The sequence below is a fragment of the Lissotriton helveticus genome, chromosome 7, assembly GCF_964261635.1.
Source record: "Lissotriton helveticus chromosome 7, aLisHel1.1, whole genome shotgun sequence".
NCBI classification, from domain to species: Eukaryota; Metazoa; Chordata; class Amphibia; order Caudata; family Salamandridae; genus Lissotriton; species Lissotriton helveticus.
Genome location: NC_136068.1, coordinates 742,385,800 through 742,406,622, shown reverse-complemented (window position 1 = coordinate 742,406,622; position 20,823 = coordinate 742,385,800). Strand labels below are relative to the sequence as shown.

Here is a 20,823-nt window from a genome sequence, read left to right as displayed (position 1 = left end):
TACTCCCAAATACTCTGGGTAAAGCGAGTGGTCTCGGAACCCGAACAACAAGACATACAAACACAGTTAATGATATCTCGTTTCAGACATAGAGGTTATCCAGAAAGAACCCTTGAACAAGCATTGAGTAGAGCACAAAAAAAGACCAGAGAAGACCTTTTCAAAACACGGCCGAAGTCATCAGAAAACCGCATAACCTGCGTCAGCAAATTTTCCAACATGAGCACACATTTCAAAAAGGATCATTAAAAAACATTGGGTTTTATTGCAAGCAGAACCAGATTTTAAAAATGAATTTGTCAACTAACCTTTATTTGCCCACACAAGGTCAAAAAACATAGGAGCATTGTTAAAACAACGAAAAGAAAAACAAAAGCAGAAGCAATTCACTGGCACGCAACCATGCCACAACTGCAGCAATTGCAATAATATCATTAGGGGCAAGATCATCACACACCCCACCAAAGGAAACAACATAACGTTGAAAGTGAATGCAACATGCAACACAACCAATATTATCTATATGTTAAAATGTCCATGTGGAAAGGCCTATGTAGGTCAAACAGAGAGAAAACTAAAAACCCGATTGAATGAACACAAAAGCAATATAAGGACTAAAATGATTAAATCCACCATAGCCACCCATTTTTTGGAAGCCAAACATCAAATTAGCCAATTAAGGAGCGTGCATCATTGAAACAGTGGAAAGAAAAGAAGGCACGGACAATAAGAAATTATTGTTGAAAAGAGAGAACTACTGGATTTATCATCTTAATACAATGAAACCGAACGGACTCAATGACAAGAGTTGAATTTTTATGTTATTTATGATTATTATGACACAATGTTAACAGTAACATAGTATAATCACTGTCTAAGAGAGCACTGGGCGGACATTACCCATTCATTATAGACTGAATCACACAGGGCACACGCATCCATAAGTAATAGAACTACCACATCCCTTAAGCTAAGCAGGGTCGACCCCGGCCAGATCCTGGATGGGAGACCGCCCTGCGATACTAAAGTTCACTCCTTTTACCAACACGCAAGCGTTTTTTAAAATTAAATTGAGGTTATGTGAAAATCTACACACAACATATATAAACGACGGCAATAAGCACTTGTCAAATACAATTGTTGCACGCACGGGCACAACTTTAGATTACAATAACGCAGCAGAGCTTTAAAAGCCGTCATAGCGTTTTTCACTTAACTTATCTTTATTGAAAGAACAGCACACAAGAAGAGTGTTTACCACTTTAAATAAATAATCAGCATCGTCACACGCGTACCGACACTTGAACACAGCGCGCGAACAGCGAAGGTTGAATGCATTACACGCCAGCCAAACGCCGATTACACGGTAAGATAATACCAACATTCGATATAAAATAGTCAGTTTCCATCGGATTAAACATTAGACTTTGTAACTTTGACACGCCCTTAGTAAACACACGCGCGTAAATCAGCTATAGTGACAGAACACTGTGAACGTAATCGAGGTTGAATTAAAAAACAACCCAGGGGGTATATACCGATAGGGATGCATATTTTTGACATTAGCAGCAAGACAACAATGAGGATGTTGAATTAAACATATAGGGCCAGATGTAGGTAGCCAAATACCGGTCGGTAATGGCCGAAAATCGGTATTTTCGGCCGTTACCGACCGGTATTGAGCGATCGGTATGTAGGTGACAGAAATTTGGCCAAATCGGTAAATATACCGAATCGGAATTTATACCGATTCGGTAAAATACCGAATCGGAATATTTACCGAATCTGATAATATACCGAATCGGAAAAATACCGATTCGAAATATTTACAGATTCGGAATATTCACCGATTCGGTACACTTACCGAATCGGTAAAATACCGATTCGGTAAATAAGAATAGGTAAAAATGAAGATTGAGATGTAGGTAAGCTCTGAAATACCGAATTTGCTTCAAATTCGGTATTTAAGAGTCGGTATTTACCATGGATTCAAATCAGGTGGTAACCAGGTGCAGCCTATAAAAATGGACCCAAAATGCAATTCTGTTTGCACAATGGCGGCATTCTATGTCATTGCAAGACGGCTACGGCTACAGGAGGAAGGAGAGAGGGAATGGCTGAGACAGGAGCAGGTCTACAGGCAGAGGGTGACCCTGTTCATGCTCACAGAGGAAGAGATACTGCAAAGGTACAGGTTGGCTCCAGACACCATCTTGGAGCTCATCAGGGACCTACAACCACTGTTGCAGCACACCACCCCAAGGGCACATGCAATTCCACCCCATGTACAGGTGCTGTGCAGCCTCCACCTGCTCGCGTCTGGGAGCTACCAGAGCGTGGTTGCTGCGGTGGGTGGGGTGACCCAGAGCAGCCTCTCAGGGTTCTTTCACAAATTCCTTGACGCCATGTTGCAGAGGATGGAGCATTACATTTCTTTCCCAGCCACCTATGCTGAACTGGTTCAAACCAAATCTGAGTTCTACCAGATGGCTAGATTTCCCCATATCATCGGCTGCATTGATGGCACGCACATCCCCATTTGTCCCCCTGCTGCCACGGAATACATCTACAGGAATAGGAAATCTACCCACACCATCAATGTACAGGTGATTTGCAATGCAAAGTACGTCATCACAGACCTTGTTGCGAAATTCCCTGGGAGTACCCACGACTCCTATATTTTCCAGAACAGCCGAATCTATGCACGGCTGTCTGCAGGGGAATTTGGCGAAGGATACCTCCTAGGTAAGACACAGTGTGCGACCCCTTCAACACCTATTGCAGTAAGAATAACAAGTATGCATGTGAGTAATGTATTCCCATTTCCCTTTTAGGAGACAGTGCATATGCCCTACGTTCATTTATCCTCACTCCTTACCTCAACCCCTCCACACCCAGGCAAAGGAGGTATAACCGGGCCCACAAAAGTACACGGAATGTGGTAGAACGGACCTTTGGCATCTGGAAGAGCAGATTTAGATGCCTTCACAAGAGTGGAGGTGCAAGGCAGTATACCCCCATCACCTGCTGCAAGATAATTGCTGCCTGTGCCATGTTGCACAACCTTGCTGTTAAGAAGGGTACTGAGGTGGAGTTGTCTGACTACGAGGATCATGATGACGAGAATGCTGTGGCAGAAAACCAACCTGCTGGAGTGTCAACACCAAGTGATAGCAGATACAGATGTGAGGAGATAACAGACAACTATTTCTGAGTGAGTGAAGAGACACAGACAGCTTGTGAATGTGAAAAAAAGGTTTTTTAATGTTGCCACAACGTTAATGCACTGATGTGGAACAAATAATAAGTATTTGGACCTGGGGACTGCTAATGTCCCAGGTTGCCTCACCCACACTGTAAATGTCATTTACGGGCACGCTTCGCAGACCCACTGGGGTGTGGTTCACTCCCTTCGGAATGGCCTGCAGGCTCAGCTGAGCGCCTGGTGCTCCGACGTGGCTCAACAACTGCGCTAGCCAGGCTGCTGCGGCTGCTGCTGTCGTCTGCCACGTCCAGGGCAGGATTCGCAGCAGTATGAGAGATTATCATGGCCTCCAGGGCACTGGTAATCCTGGCCATGCCCCTGGTTACCTCCGCGGTGTTCTGCGTGAGGCTTTCTTGCATGTTGGCGCTCCTACAGCATAGCTGGGATGTTGCCGTGGCCAGCCGGTGCATAGCCCTGTTGTGCACACGCGCATCCCTGCGCCTTGTTTGCTCCTGGGCATCCATTTTATCGCACAGTTGGTTGATGGCGGTGGTCATGTCACTGTTTGTCTTTGCAACCTCCCTGTTGGTTTCCACCAAAGCACTGATGCCCTTGTCCATGTCTCCCATTTGCTGATTCAGGATCCTAAACTGGCGGTGGCAGACCTGAATGGATTTCCCCTGCATGCGCTGGATGCGCACCATGCTCCCCTCAAGGCCACGGAATACAGTGCCCTCTCCATGTGGACCTGCACTGCTGGGAGTGCGTTGGCGCCTGCGTGTGCTGCTGGACTGATGTGTGGACACCTGTGCAGTAGGAGTGACTTCTATGGTTGCTGGAGCCTCACCCTCACCTCCCGGCATGACTCTCAGTGGGGCCACATATCTCCTCCTGGCTGGTGAGGTAGCAGGTGTTGTCAGGGACCGTGATGGGGAGTTCTCAGGTGAGAACACCAATGGGGGGGTTTGGGAAAGGTGTGGGGAGTGGGGAAACACAAGGGGACGAACAGTGTCATCCTCATGGGAGAGGGCAGTGGCGTATTCGTCCTCCTGCGAGGCTTCTGCGGTGCTTGGCCCTGCAGCAACACTCTCCTCCCTCGCTGGCGCAGTACCTTGTGAGGCAGATGGTCCACTGCCTGATGTTGGCCCTAGGTATAAAAAAGCGTATGTACACTGAGTGCTATTGTCTTACAGTCACTACAATAAATTTATTGCACATTTCACTTTCATTACTCTGATTGACTTTCATTGCCTTGCTGTTTTCTGTGCACTTACATGTGGTCCTACATTTGCTGACTACATTTCCCATAATGCATTGCAGATTTCACTTTCATTACTCTGATAGGCTTTCAATGCCTTGCTGTTTTCTGTGCACTTACATGTGGTCCTACATTTGCTGACTACATTTCCCATAATGCATTGCACATGTATAGTGCTAGCAGTACTGGACTGGGGTTGGGCTGTACACAAAGGCTAAAGGGAAGCAGTTTGCTTTGGGGTGTCATGCTGCGCAAGCCTCTTACCTTTCGTAGTAGCTCTGGCTGAGCTGTCCACGTCGCCTACTCCCACGACACTGTCAGGCTCGATGGTGGAGGCCACTAGTTCCTCAAGGTCAGTCAGGGGGGGCGCAGGGTTCCTGCCACCTCCGGTCACACCAGCCTGCTTGTGGATCTCTGCCATTTTTCGTTTGGTGAGGCTCCTGAGGTCGTAAAACCTTTTCTTCAGGTCATCTTGGCTCCTGCTGGTCACACCCACTGCATTCACCTTCTCCCCTATGGCAAGCCACAGGTTTCTTTTGGCTGACTCTGATACAGAGAGGGACAGCCTGCCAAAAAGCTGTTTGTGGACCCTTACCACTTCCTCAACCAGTACCTGCAGCTCCATGCTGCTAAACTTTAATTTTCTTTTTCTTTCTGCCTTCTGGCTCTCTGTGCTACTTGCCATTCTTACTGTCTTTCACTCCAAACAAATCGCTCCCTGCTGCTCTGTCTCTCTGCTCAGCTCTGACTGGCTCTCCAGAACCTTCTAATGAGTTGCAGCTGCCTGGGTAGCCACTTCCTGGTTGGGAGGGGGAGGGTGGTAGCACCTGATTGGCTGTTTTCTTAAGTTTCACTTTTACTCTTGTTTGCCGATTCGGTATTTACCGAATCGGTATTTACCGAATCGGTATTTACCGATTCGGTATTTTCAATGCATTCCTATGGGCCTTTTGGCCCATAGGGTTGTATGGCCATTACCGATTCGGTAATTACCGATTCGGTATTTGCCGATTCGGTAGTTACAGAAAGTCCGATACCGACTTTTACCGATTCGGTAAAAAATACAGATTTTTGACCTACATCTCATTTACCGATTTTTGAATACCGATTCGGTAAAAATCGGTATTTAAGAATCGGTAAATTACATTTACCTACATCTGGCCCATAGACTCTTAAGGTAAATACAGTTGAAGAAATAAAGTACCGCACATGCAAGCGCAGGGGCGCCCAACGGGAGGGTGCAGGCAATTCTACAATTATATCTGAACAAACGTCATTTATTTCACAGATTTCCCCCAGATGAAGGCATACAGATGCCGAACTGCATTGGGAACTAAAAGGAAATGAAAAGGATATAATGGAAAAATGCGATTGAAAAGAATGCATTAATGGCATGTTTGAAAGAAAATTAACTAATGTGAAATGAAACATTGGTGAAGAACAATAAAGCTATATTTGGAAATTTAAACGAAGGAGTAAAAAATTCATTCTTTTGAAACATATGGTTGAAATTAAGCTGGATACACAGCAAACTACCTAGTGCCCTGGGAGACAGTTCAAAAGTCCTTTTGAACCGCAACTCATGACTACATGTATACACTCCGGAGGGGAGAGTGATTCCTAGGAAGCACAGAAAACCTCAAGAAAATAGGAATTTAAACATAGCAGTGCACGCCGATCACTCGTGAATTAACATGAAGAACCTTTTGAACACATATTCTATGGACTGTAGCACTTCGCCAAAACACTTTTACCTTCAGTTATGTCAGTGGGGGAAGGTGCTGAGAGGGCATCAGAAGGGCAATCAACATTAGCTAAAACTTCAAAACGATTTACTACTGCTACACCGAATTGATCTGCGTTGAGAGAATGAACGATATGAGCAGGACCAAGGTTACAGCGGTTCCATGGAGGTCCGCCCACCATAGATGTAAAACGTCAGACCACTGGTGTGGCGGTCCCTGGGGACTGGTACCTCACCTCCACCACAGGTTTGGCTGTCCCATGGACCTCTGAACTCGTAATCATGCCCTAAGCAATTAGATTGTGCACTATGTTATCTACTAAAATAGTTAAAAAAGACGAATGAATCTGCTTTCAACTCAAACTTGGATTCCTATTTCATATAGGTAAACTGGAGGAAATGTATTTATCTGCATATTTTTTAAACATAAAACAGTTCGAAATCTTACTTTCATGTGTTGCCATGGTCCAAGTACTATTTGTCCATGTAGGGGAGAGGAGACAAGATGGCCGATTGACGCCGTCTGTGAGCTGCAGCACACAGTGGAGCTCCACGAGGCTGTGGAAGCCAGTACGAAACGCGATGAAATAGAGAAAGAATCAGTGAAGAATTGGTGAGAAAAGTAAGAACCCATACAAACATCTATTTGGGATACAAGCACCGGGAGAGAAAGACCGGACTTCTATTGTAGATCGGGGCTGACCCGGAGACCTACTCGGACTTACCCGGAAGCACCTCCTGGAGTGGGCTCTGGCAAACCTATGCCGAATGCGGGCGATTGGACCAAAGTGCTTGCCGTCTACAAGGTTAGCCGTTTGTTTGGCAGCCCGACGTCTATCGCGGTGCACAGTCAAAATATCGATTCCTAATTATCGAATTACATTAATATCGAGTTTAAAATATCGAAGGTGAAGAATATCGAGGTCAAGAATATCGTTGGACAGAATATCGACCCTAAGGTAAGTAATATCGATTTTTTTTATATCGATATACATAATATCGAAGTTAGTAATATCGATATCAATTATATCGATGTAACTAATTTCGATGTTACTAATATCGATATTTGTTTGTTATGTATTTTATATGTATGTGTTATATGTTTTTTTTAAGTATTTTATTTGTTTTAAATTATATGTGTACTATTTTCTGTATATTAAAAATGTTATTTTTTATTTAATTTTATGTTTTAGTACTGGAGCGGGTTGTGGGTTTATAGGGGAATAGGGTGGGAAGTAATTTAATTATAGTAAATTAATTATTAATTTTGAGTAATTGTAAATTAATTTTAATTCATTTTTGCGTTTAAGTTCTGTAGCGGGTTGTGGGTTTATAGGGGAACTGGGTGGGAAGTAATTTAATTGTAATTAAGAAATTATTTATTTTTTATTGGTATTGATATTTTTTTTAATTTCTAATTAATTATTAATTGGTAAATAATTATTTGAATTACTAATTAATTTTTTTAATTGCTAATTAAGGTTTGTAATTGGTAATTCCATTTTGTAAATGGCAATTATTTTTTTTAATTGGTAATTAAGGTTTTTAATTCTAAATACAAAATGTTATTAGGCAATTAATTTTTTTAATTGGTAATTAAGGTTTTTAATTGGAAATTACATTTTTAATTCTCAATTCATTTTTTTAATTGGTAATTAATTTTTCATAAAAAATGTTTTTTATGTAAAACTAAATTTATTGTTGACCATTTTTTAATTGCTAATCCATTTTTAACTATCAATATGTTTTTTTGTTTTGAGAAATATTTTAGTGTTCAATATTTATTATGTGGTAATTTATATTTATTAATTCATATTTATTGGTATTTATTGTTAATTTAGTGTTAATTAATTATTCAATTTTAAATATGTTTTTAGTAATTATTAATGGGTATTTGCAAATGATGTAGAGTTATTTAAAAAGTAAATATCCTTTTTCAATAAAAATTAACAGACCAACATGTTCACTTCTCAAATTCCATATTCCATATTCAACTATACTAATATACTGCCCAGATAACTGAATAACGTATCTACTACTCAAATTTCTTCATATTTATACTATACTAATTTTCAACACTAATCCTTTATGGGTTCCGGAGTGGCGTGCTACTCGCCAGAAAAGCGCTTCAACACCCATCAGGGTTAACAAGTGCTATATGAATGCAAATCTTTCTTCCCCTTTTATCCATCCGCCATCCTTCTCACTCCAAGTAACAGACTAATATCCACCACTGAAATTACCTTATATTTCACCATATTAATTCACCACTAATCCTTTACAGGCTCCCTGAATAGCATGCGTCAACAAGCGAGCGATAAATAAATAGAAACCTTTGTCCTACTCTACCCTTCTGCTATCATTCCAAATCCAAATAACTGACTAACCTATCAACCACTTAAAATGTACTTGCATGTTTCACTATACTAATTCAACACTAATCCTCTATGGGTCCCGAAGTAGCGTGCTACTTCGGCCAAAAAAAGCGCTTCGACGCCTCGTCAGAGGTAGTAAGCACTATATAAATGCAATTACAATACAATACAATACAATATTTAACTTCTACGCTATCCAACACTTTCCCTACTGTTGCACTCTCTGGAGTGGGAATAGTAATTTTTACCCCTACGCTATCCAACGCTTTCCCTACTGTTGCTCTCTCTGGAGTTGGAATAGTAATTTTTACCCCTACGCTATCCAACGCTTTCCCTACTGTTGCACTCTATGGAGTTGCAATAGTAATTTTTACCCCTACGCTATCCAATGTTTTCCCTACTGTTGCACTCTCTGGAGTGGGAATAGTAATTTTTACCCCACGCTATCCAACACTTTCCCTACTGTTGCACTCTCTGGAGTTGGAATAGTAATTTTTACCCCTACGCTATCCAATGCTTTCCCTACTGTTGCACTCTCTGGATTTGGAATAGTAATTTTTACCCCTATGCTATCCAATGTTTTCCCTACTGTTGCACTCTCTGGAGTTGGAATAGTAATTTTTACCCCTACGCTATCCAACGCTTTCCCTACTGTTGCACTCTCTGGAGTTGGAATAGTAATTTTTACCCCTACGCTATCCAACGCTTTCCCTACTGTTGCACTCTCTGGAGTTGGAATAGTAATTTTTACCCCTACGCTATCCAATGTTTTCCCTACTGTTGCACTCTCTGGAGTTCGAATAGTAATTTTTACCCCTACGCTATCCAACGCTTTCCCTACTGTTGCACTCTCTGGACTTGGAATAGTAATTTCTACTCCTACACTATCCAACGCTTTCCCAACTGTTGCACTCTTTGGAGTTGGAATATTAATTTTTACCCCTACGCTATCCAACGCTTTCCATACTGTTGCACTTTTTGGAGTTGGAATAGTAATTTTTACCCCTACTCTATCCAATGTTTTCCCTACTGTTGCACTCTCTGGAGTTGGAATAGTAATTTTTACCTCTACGCTATACAACGGTTTCTCTACTGTTGCGCTCTCTGGAGTGGGAATGGTAATTTTAAGTTCTATGCTATCCAACATTTTTATTACTGTATTTTTTTTACTTATGGATTTTGAATAGTATTTTTATTTATTTAGTTTTTTTTTGTATAAATTTAGATAATGTAGTATATAATTAATTTTAACAATATTAAAGGTATATATATTTTGTTTATTTATTAAACATAATTCTTTACTGTTTATTTATGTTTTTGTTTTGTTTGTAAATGTATTTGTAATTTATAATATTTTTTTATTAATTTATACATTATTAAAATAATTATTACAACTTATCAAGTATACATATATCATATATGTTATGCATATGTTTAATTAATGCATTATGATTATATATGTATTATTTATTAATTTTAAACATTATTAGATATATTTAATTATGTTTATTTTATTTATTAGTGTTATTCACTTTTTTTACATTTATATTTTCACAGAAAAAAACGATATTTTTAACATCGATATTTTTAACATATATATATTTTTTCCAATATTTTTGTACTTACCATGTTGTAGATAGGATGTCGACATTCTTGCCTTCGATATTTCTGCATCGATATTCCTGTAGGTCGATATTTTGACAGTGATTCGTCTATCGCTAAGGCTGGGAGTACACTTCCAGGGTGTACTGTGCTGGCAGACCTTCACAGAACGCAGCGACTCACAGGATATAGCTCCGCCGAAGTGCACAGCGAGGAGCACCCGAGCGACGAGCCGCCTACCGGTAAGCGCTGCTAGCGGTATGGAGGGGGTGCAAGGCTCGGAAATACAGAAGGGCGAACTGAATCGCTATGCTGGTGGGAAGCTTGGGAGACCGGTGCTGCCCTTGCTGCAGTCTGAGCGCTCAGCTGCACTTTTTACTTCAGAAGTTGGCTCGGAGGCAATTAATGGAAACAAACTGGCAGCAATTGTTACCCATGCAATAGACGTGCAACATTGTAGCAGAGGTATAGACGCTATGGACGCGTATTGCTCTAAGCCACAATGTAACCCACACGATAATTCTAAGGCGAGTGGAATGTTTAAGGTTGGGGACCAACTGATTGAAAACATTGAAAATATTGAAATAGAGCATGAAATAGAGCACAAAACGAACCTCGATCCTGAGATTGGTCTTAAAGAGAAACAACAAGACATACTAGATGCCAGCCCTCAGAGATCAAGTGCGATATTGTGTGGGGCTAAAGAAAACCAGCAGGAGGGACTTTTTGTCAGTATGGGTGCAACTGCGCCATTGATAGAGGATGGCAAAAAGCCAAATAATGCTTCAGTAATGAAAATCAGTGTGGCAGAAGATGCAGTAGCGGATTGCAGTGTGGCCGAGGACACTTTAAGGCAGAGCGCATCAGAGGAGGATTGTATGGCTTGCGGAAGTGTTCATGGTAGCTCTGCTGCTGTCTTGGTTAGCCAGGGCGCACATACTGAGGCAGGGGGTCAGATTGAGAATCAAAGGAATAATGGCGCGGTGGATACTTCAGCACAGAACCCAGCGGGCATAAAGCAAAAGCAGAAGCAGACCCCAAGATCAGTAGGCAAAAGGAAAGATCCTAGATCTATAGCACCAAAGGAAGTACACGAAAGTAGAAGAAAACTTACAATGAGTCATACAAGTGGTAAACTGAGAGCGAAGCAGGGTAAAAACACAGAAGTTGTAAGCCCCATACGGAGGTGGGTTCAGTCAAAAGGAGGGGTTAAAACCCTGATATCCAGACTTTCGGATGTGGGATCAGCCGATGACATTTGTGTGGCACTAAGGCTATCATCTGGATGAAACCCTGAGGGGTCATCGGAGGCGGTTTGTTGTCAGCAAGATGCCTGTGCTGCATACATGGAAGAAGTTGAGGGAGAAGAGGACTCCCGAAAGAGCCTACCAGAGAGAGACACTCCAATGGGAGAATCTTCACTACTCTCACTTATATTGAAGTCTCTCAAAGACCAGAGAGAGGAAACAAGGGAGCTATTCTCTCAAGTCAGAGCCGATAATCAGGACATTCAGCACTCATTAAAAGAAGTTAATTCGAAGGTTGGGTCTATTACTAACGATATAGTGGAACTACAATCAAGGGTTGCTGGCACAGAGGAAGCAACTTCGCAAATGACTGTTTCTGTCAAATAACATCAGGATTTGCTAACTTCAATGGAGGCGAAAATGGAAGACATAGAAAATCGCCAGCGGCGGAATAATTAGAAAATGTTTGGAATCCCGGAGGGACAAGAAGGCACTGACCCGAGGGGTTTCATTGTACATTTAATGCAGAAGGCTTTTCCGGACTTGGTGGACTGGAACTGGGATTGCCAGATACAGAGGGCCCACAGACTACCATTAGTACTGCGAAGGCAGGATGCTGGATACCCGCGCCGCTTTCTTATTCATTTTGGCAATTTTTTGCTTACGCATGCAGTTTCATTGAAAGCCAAACCTAAAACGTCTATCACAGTAGCAACATACTCAATTTTTTTTAGGTCAGATATTTGTAAAGAGACAATGGAAAGGCGCTGGCAATTAAGGTTATTGATTCCACCACTAAAGGCAATCGGAGTACAGGCGGATCTACAAGAACCGGCACGCTTGAAAGTAATACGGGAAGGGCAGTCATATGTTTTTACGTCTGAATCTGAGGTAAAGGATGCACTATGCAGATGGCAGAAAGGGGGACGGGACAGGGAAAAGATTCCATGATTAGATCAGATTAATACTGGGGATGTGTTATTAGGAGGCAGCTCTTAGTGATATAACTTTATGTAGTATTTTGGAAATGCCCTTTTTCTTCTCTTTTTTTTCCCCTTCCTAACAGTTGTAAATATGGATTAGGCTCTATTTGATGTCAGACAAAATGATGTATAGATTACAGGAAATAAGGTCTCGGGGGGGGGGCACTGTGGGGACCAGAGTCTCATTTAGCTGCCAAAACCAGCAGCAGCTCAAAGAAGAGGATGATTCCTCCTTCTAGGAGTTGGGGGGTGGGGATTGCTTTTTTGGGGGGCTGGGGTGGTGGGAGGAAAGGGAGTGGGCAAAAATAGGGGAAAATAAAGGCAGGGAAACAAAGAACCAGAAGGCTAGTAAAATAGGGGAATACTGCAACAAAACTAAACCAATAATCATGGAGGGTACGAGTGGCAGTGTTGATTATATTGTTTTTCGGAATGGCTCAATTTAAGTTTAAGTGTCTAGTATGAATATGGCTGGATTGAACAGTAGGACTAAGAGGCAATTGGTAGCAGAGGAATTGAAAATGTATATACCCCATGTCGTTATGTTGACGGAAACACATCCATCGTATAAAGATCTTGGGTTACTGAAGCAGCTAGGATACGATGTGATAGTATGTAATACGCAAAGCGCCTCTATACGGGGGGGTCGCTATATTGAGACATAAATTGTCTGAGGGAGCAATCGGTAAAATAATGGCAGACAAAGGTGGTAGGTGGGCAATGGCCCAGATAAAGATAAAGGGAAGAAAAAATATATTTTGTGCAGTATATGACCCGAATATGAATGATCCAACTATTTTTCGATGTAATAAATACAGAAATGTTAAATTGGGAGGGGGAGAGGGCCGTGATGGGCGATTTTAATTGCATCATGGATTATAACATCTATACACCAAGACAGGGGGCATTGCAAAGAATTTGGAGGACAAGAGGTGCAATAAGGGAATTAGGGCGGTTCTCGGAGGTTAGGGATGTGTGGAGAACTTTACACCCTAATATACGGGGGTACACTTATTTCTCAGCTCCACACAAACTATACTCTCGTATAGATATGGACTGGGCCACCGATTCTATTGTATGGTCGTCTGATATTGAAATCTGTCCAAAGGTGACTTCAGACCACATTCCCATACTCCTTACTATTAAAATCCCAGAAGAGAACAAGGTAGTCAGACCCTTTTCATCTCCTAGATATCTGCTGGCTGATGAGGACTATGTGGCTAATTTTAGGGGTCTACTAGAGATGTTTTTTAAGGAAAATGTAGAAACAGCTCCTCCTATAATTGTGTGGGACACATGCAAAGCGGTTGTTAGAGGTTATACTCAGCAAAATATTTGGAAACAATGAAATATGACCAACACAACTAATACTAGAGATTCGGAAGGAGGAGGATCTACACGCAGAAGTTATTATAAAAGGCTCGGAGGATATTGAGCGATTAGGCTTTAGCCTAATTGAATTACGCTCAGCCCTAAAGAAAACATGGAGAGAGAAAAACATGACAAGCTATAATAAATATCGCTTATCACAGTATGAATTTGGGGAGAGTATAGGTGGCAGATGATCGGGCTAAGGCTCATATTAAAACAATAAAAGGGTTAGATGATAAAATGTATGAACAACCACAGCAGATATTAGAACAGTTTGCTTGTTATTACAAAGAATTATCTACTCCAACGATACAGCCTAAACAAGATGGTATTTACAGGTATCTTCAAATTAGCTCTATAAGAAAAATGGGGAGAGATGAATCTGACTCTCTTGAGGAAAACATCTCCAAAAATGAGATAGAATTAGCAATGGGTGCACTACCATTAGGGAAGGCAGCGGGAGAAGACACCATTCCTATAGAATTTTACAAAATATTCAAGGATGTTATGCTGGAACCATTCAGTCAGGTAATAGAGGAAATTGGAACTAAGGGGAGAACTCCTGACTCATGGTATATGACTAGGATATTTTTTTTTTGTAAAGAAAAATAAACCAGCGGAGGAATGTGGATCTTGCAGACCAATTTCATTGATCAATGCAGATGCCAAAATATACGCTAAAATGTTAGCTAACCGCTTGGCACCTAAAATGCCTAATCTAGTATCCCCTCACCAACATGGGTTCATTCCAGGGAGGGACACTACTGCTCATGTAAATATGGCAGTAAGTGCATTTGATTTCGCAAACATCAGATCCACCACACTTGGTATGATTTTATTAGACGCAGAGAAAGCGTTTGACCGAGTGGAGTGGGAATTTTTGTAGGCTACGATAGTAGCCTTCGGGATAAAGGGCCAATTTTTAAAACAGATACAAGATATACGACAAACCATTTGCTAAATTGGCCTATCTGGGGCTGCAATCATCTATTTTCCCCGTGTTGTGTGGTACCCGTCAAGGATGCCCTCTTTCACCTTTATTATTTGCTCTTTACATAGAGCCATTTAATTCAGTTTTACAAAATGATGTTTGAATAAGGGCTTTTAAATCAAGTGTGAATTCTTTGAAGGTTGTCGCTTATGCGGACAACGTAGCGGTTTTTTCAACAGAACCAGGAGAAGCAGTGAATATTATAACAGAATTAGTGGGACAGTTTGGCTTAATTTCAGGTTATAAATTAAATGTTAATATGACGCAAGTTCTCCTTAATTATAAATCTGCAATACCAGTACCTGGAACTTGTCAAACAGGTATTTAATTAGGTGTTCGGATGACAGCACCGTATTCTGTCATTGAATTATGATGCATTATTAGAAGAGACAAATAGGATGTTAAAAAAATGGCATAAGTTACCAATTGGGATTATTGGTAGAGTTAATATTATCAAAATGAAAATTTTGCCTAAGTTTCTGTATCTTTTTCACTCCATTCCATTACGCGTTTCAAATATATTCTTCAAAAATCTTTATATGGGGATATAAGAGGGCACGACGAGCAATAGATCGCTTAAAACTTCCCTTTAGTCAAGGGGGTCCAGAGCTCCCAGATTTTAAAACATATTTTTGGGCATTGTGTTTTATCCGTTTACATAGCCTTATTAACCCAGCCAGCACTATTTTCAGCCATAAGTTTATTTTGAGGGGTGAGAGCTATATGTTTTTGTACAGACTTAATGATCCTAACTATTCTAAAAGGGTTGAATTCAAGACCATAAGAGACGATGTATGTGTCAGGCACTCAATTCTGCTGAGTAAGAATATTTCCTGCTATCACAGCGAGCTACCTCTCTGGCAGAATCCAAGATTACCTGAGATATTCCATGACTCGGAAGGCAGGAATTGGGCTAAAAACTGAGTTAACTGGAATGGCTTTGTCTCATTTGAGAGTTTACAGAAAAAACATGAGCTACCGGGGTCTATGCTTTTAAAGTATTATCAGATTCAAGACTTTTTACTGAGAAATCTAAAATTGGGAACACAAATGACTCGGAGATATGGGGTTTTCTGAATACTATTGAATCAAAATCTATGATAAGTAGTGCTTATAAATGGCTTAGTAATGGGAGACCCGACGATTGCGGAAGATTGGCGGAACGGTGGAGTGGAATATTGGGGGTTCCGATAGCAGCTGGTACAATTTCACAGGCTTTTAGTGTTATAGACAAGGCAGTATATGCGACCAATTTAAGACTGCAACAACATCGTATGATCTGTCTTTTATATTATACTCCAGATAGAATTGTAAAATAGTCATTGGGTAAAAATGTTAATAATGCTAATAGCGAATGTACAAAATGTAAAATATGTGATTTATATGCGGCAGACGTTAAGCATGTGTTTCTAACATGCCCAGAACTAACAATATTTTGGCAGAAAGTCGGGGATGTTCTTCATCAAAAGCTAGGGATAGAACTACCTTTGTTGACCTCTGAGGTTATGATGGGATATAGCTCTAGGAATTTAAATTGTAATAATTTGTTTTCTATTCTATTAGTTGTAGCAAGATTAGTTATAGTCAGGGTGTGGACATCACCGAAACCTCCAGCAGTGATGGATTGGTGGCTGTTAGTAAAACAGATTTATGATATGGAATTATCATTGGCTGGGTCGAGAGGGTCTTGTTCTATGGTAAAATGTACCGCAATTTGGGGACGTATCTTTTGAATGAAATTGCAAATTGCTATACTTTTTGCTCCATTATTTTTTGGGTAATTTTTATTTTCGGGATTATATCAGATGACTGTTTTTTTATTTCCTTTTTCATATAATGTGTATTGTATTGGTTTTTAATTGATGCCTTCTCTTGGTTAATCAAAAATTATTTTAAAAAAAAGAGTACTATTTGTCCCTATTGCATATTACACAACTAAATGTTGTGTTGGCTTTCAACTATATTTCTCTGCATGAATTCATGCTGTACATCACATACTTTGCAGAGTCTCTGGGTATTCTTACTTTTCATCTTCATATTTACCAGCCTAGCCATTTGAGCATGTTTCTAATTTTGTGTGAGGTAACACTACATTGGAGTTGTGAAGATGTTCACTGCAGGGCCGGTTTTAGGATTTGTGGAGCTCCGGGCAAAGGGGAATGTGCGCGGCCCCTCCAATTTTCAAAGTGACACCATTGGGTCTCCGGAAGCTGTTCTGTGCAGACTGCTCCTGGGCCGCAGCTCATCCTCTCAGCCACCTGCAAGCACATCTTATACAGCTTCTATCGGGCTGAAGGTGTGAGAATTGCTTGGGGTGAGAGTTAAAACTGTGTGGACGCTAAAGTGTTGACAGTGGGCTTCCCGCAGTGTCTCTGAATAAACAGCAACTGGGACAAGAGAAAGTACCCCCTCCCCTAGGCCTACCCATACCATCCCTGAGAGGCCCAGGTAGGGGGCCCCCTCCCATAAGCCCAATAGCAAAGAGACACCTTTCTTTCAATTGGATCAGCAGGGGTACATGAGGATCTGTGTCGTGTTGCAATTGTGCAGGCCCTATGCTGGAAGGCTGAGCGGGAGGCCCTGGGCAGCTGCCCACACTGCCCATGCCTCGTGCCAGCCCTGGCACTTTGGTATAGTGATATGTATTGGAAATGCTTGATTAGAAATTTGGAAACATTTTCAATGTTTGTTGTACTTAAATATTAGATTGGCTAGTATTGTCTAGTTATTAATGATAGATTGTGGCACAATAATATTTTTAGTAACAAGTAATCAATGTTACTCTGGAGCCTAAAACATTACTTAATTTTCCAAACTTTTCTCCCCACAGGAAATGATGCTAAAAATCCTCTTACAGGCGACTATGAAGTTTGCTTTTTGCCTCCAGTTGTTCTGACCTTTAAACTCCCAGCACATTACCCATCAGCCTCTGCTCCAGTGTTTCGGCTCAGTTGCAAATGGCTCACACCAGTCCAGGTTTGACTGAAAACATGTTTAATTTAAAATAATTTTCCAAACAATCAAACATAATGTCAAACACTAGAAATGTTGTTTGCTTGCTGCTTTTCGATGGGGCTACTGAACGGGGGCTTCAAGGTATAGCCCTGCCTCCTGCACTTACTGCCCCTAGCCTCTCCTACCAACTGGTAATTATGTAACTTAGCAATGCTCATGACAAGACGACTTTGGTGTTTTCATGGACACTGGCAGTGTGCAGGCCAGCCTTCCCGACGTCTCCTGGCTTGAGGAGATAGAAGAAGGAGGTGATTGAGGATGCTGAGCCTGAAGCAGGGTCCAGCCATTTAAAAACACAGCCTGATGTAGGTGGATGTCTGGATTGCGCATGTGTGAGGGGCATAATTCAAGTAGGATACTCAAAAATGCTCACAAGGCATTTTATTCAACAGACATATTGCGGATGCCGCAGGCAGCACAGTAAATCTGCTAAAATGAGCCTGACAGGCTCACTGCCGTGCATCCTGGAGGCCACTGAGGGCCCCACATAGCAGAAAAGACAGGATCCCAGCCAACCACTGACTAATTCTGATGGGACTGTGCTTCCAGTCTATCAAGAATCTGGGAGAGGGTTTGAGGTTGGCCTTCCCCTTTTTTAATTCTGGCCTGCTGCTATGTGTGCTCCCCTTTGAGAATCATGGCTTGCTGATTCCAACTTTCAGTGCTAGATTCCTGCCTTGCTGGCGCCATCGAACAGCTGAGTTAGCAGCAAAGGATACAAAGTAAGTTAAAAACAAAATAAAGCTTGCTTTCTCAGCGCATTTCTGATTATTGTGAGTGATTGAGGGTGTAAGAGATTGAGTTTGTGTTATTGAGTTTGGGTGTGTCTTTGAGAGAGAAAGTACTTGAGAATCGGTGAGAGTTATGAAATCATGTATAGAGGTACAGACAAAAGATACTCTTCTGGTGTGTCTGAGAAAAGCAGTGAATTCAGTAAAGGTATGGGGCTAGAGGTGGGGTTGCAGCATAGTGGCATCCAGCAATGCCCATCTGAAAAGCCTGTTAGGAGAAGGGGTACACTGCCAAGCTTTGAGAGCAGAAACTGAAATACCGCCTATGGCCATCTTAAACTCAGACTTTTTGGTTCAAGTCATGACTAAACTTTAACCTCAGGAGCAGAGAGATATGGAGGAGGGACTGGTGGGTTCCACGTGGTGAAGGGGTACCGGGACAGCGATCCAGAAGAGGGCATGGCAGGAGAAGACACAGAGGCAGGGCATAAGTCACCGGACCATTCGACTCAAGAATCCAATGCACTCATACCCAGCGACAGCTTTGCGGTCCCAAACTTCACAACCCAGAGGGAGGGTTGTGACCTCAGGCAAGTGCTGCACTGAATTCTTATAGGGTTTTTTTTAGTTGGTGGTACAGGGAAAGTGATTGGAGAAGGTGAATTCTTTTACCTGGGAAACCACAAGGTTTTTGTTTACTTTGCAAGGCAGATCAACTGGAGGTGAGGGATTGATTTTGTCTTTACACAAGTGTAAGCACATTGAGGTGAAGGAAACACATAGTGAGTTGTGGTTCTTCCTGTTTAGGAATCTGAACTCATAACTGTTTTGTTTTTCCTCCGAGGGGACTGTACCTTCCTAAAAGGTGGGAGGTGATCATCCTAAGTGAATTTATTCTGAAAGAAGGAGAATACAGAGGGAAACACCCAGAGATCAGGGGGCAGAGATTGGACATTTGTGTATAAACATTAACTAAGGGGTGATTTAGATTTTGGCTGTAAGCATACTCCGTCACAACGGCGAAGGAGTATGCTTACTGCCAACATAATGGGACACCCTAGTTAGATGTGGGCAGACCATAGGTTTAATTATGCTGGAGACTACTCCGTCTCCACCGTGATTAAACCTCTTCGGTGGCCCTTTGGAGTAAGGGTTGTTGGAGGCGACCTTGAATTCAGCCCACCTGATTTAGATGGGCAGAAACAGAGTTAGGTTTTCACTGCCTCGAAAAGCCTGATGGTAAGGTGCAGTGAAAACTGCTAAATGTTCCACTCGGCATAAGAGAGTACTCACATATCAAGGAAAGCAATTTTTCCCCCCCAAAAAAATGTGTTGACTGAGCCCTTCACCAAACAGCGAATTGCATTGATCAGAATTATCGTGGTAGCGGTTCCTAGGAATACTTTCTAAATGACCGCCAGCTTGGCAGTCATTTATAAATCTGGTGGCCCGTCCTCCCACCAATGAGTAATTTACTCCATCGTCCTAGTGTAACAACGGGCTATCCACCAGGAAATAAATCAGACCTTAAGACTTTAAAAACTTGAAATGCCAATTACTTTGGTGTGGTCATGATTGTGAGTCTTTTCACATGGCCACGTCATGTTTGGAATTTACAGCCAGTTCTCGTCACCTTGTGAACAGAACAATAGCTTCTCAGTACCCTCAGTAATTATAGACTGGTCTGTGACCCTTCCACTTCTGGACCTGAGGCATGTGCACTTATTTGTCCTTAGATCCCTTTCAGCATAACCTTTGGCAGTGACCAGGGGCTCTTAGTTCATGATGAGGCATTACACTGTTATCCCCATTACCGGCTGGGCTCACTTGGCACCTTTTAATTCTCTACATTATGTCCCATATGTTGTTTTCAATTGCCTTCTGACACCAGCCTGCAACCTTCTTTATCAAGCACATGGCATGGTGGTCAACCATGCCTAGCATTAGATATCCCTCCATCAAAACCTGCTGTGCATCACCTGCATTAATATTCTCTGACTACCACACCTTTCAAAGCCTGCTAGTCTTACACTACAGCCATGACCAGCCAACCGTGTGCAAAACGCTGTGTGTGCTTCCAATTCCCTATGTGTTCATTAGTCGTGGCCTTAGCTATGCCCAGCTGTTTGTTGTGCAAGGTGTAGTTTTTGTCAATGCCCTACCTCCAGTAAAACAGCTTCAGTATATGGACACAGATTGTTGACTTTCATCCACTTTCTGTACCCGGCAGCTGCGCCATCACAAACTGGACATGGTCATTTGTTAAAGCCATGCCTAGCGGTTGGGTGGGCAATGTGTAGT

At 41.8% G+C, this 20,823-nt stretch overlaps 1 protein-coding gene across 1 annotated transcript in view; it reads left to right on the top strand.

Annotated features, from left to right (window-relative positions):
• Positions 1–20,823, top strand: part of LOC144769080 (E3 ubiquitin-protein ligase RNF14-like) — a 176,611-nt gene that overhangs the window by 41,002 nt on the left and 114,786 nt on the right. Inside the window, exon 3 of the mRNA XM_078653079.1 lies at positions 17,607–17,752. Within this exon, the coding sequence (XP_078509205.1) occupies positions 17,607–17,752 (146 nt within the window). The remainder of the gene's footprint in view (positions 1–17,606; positions 17,753–20,823) is intronic.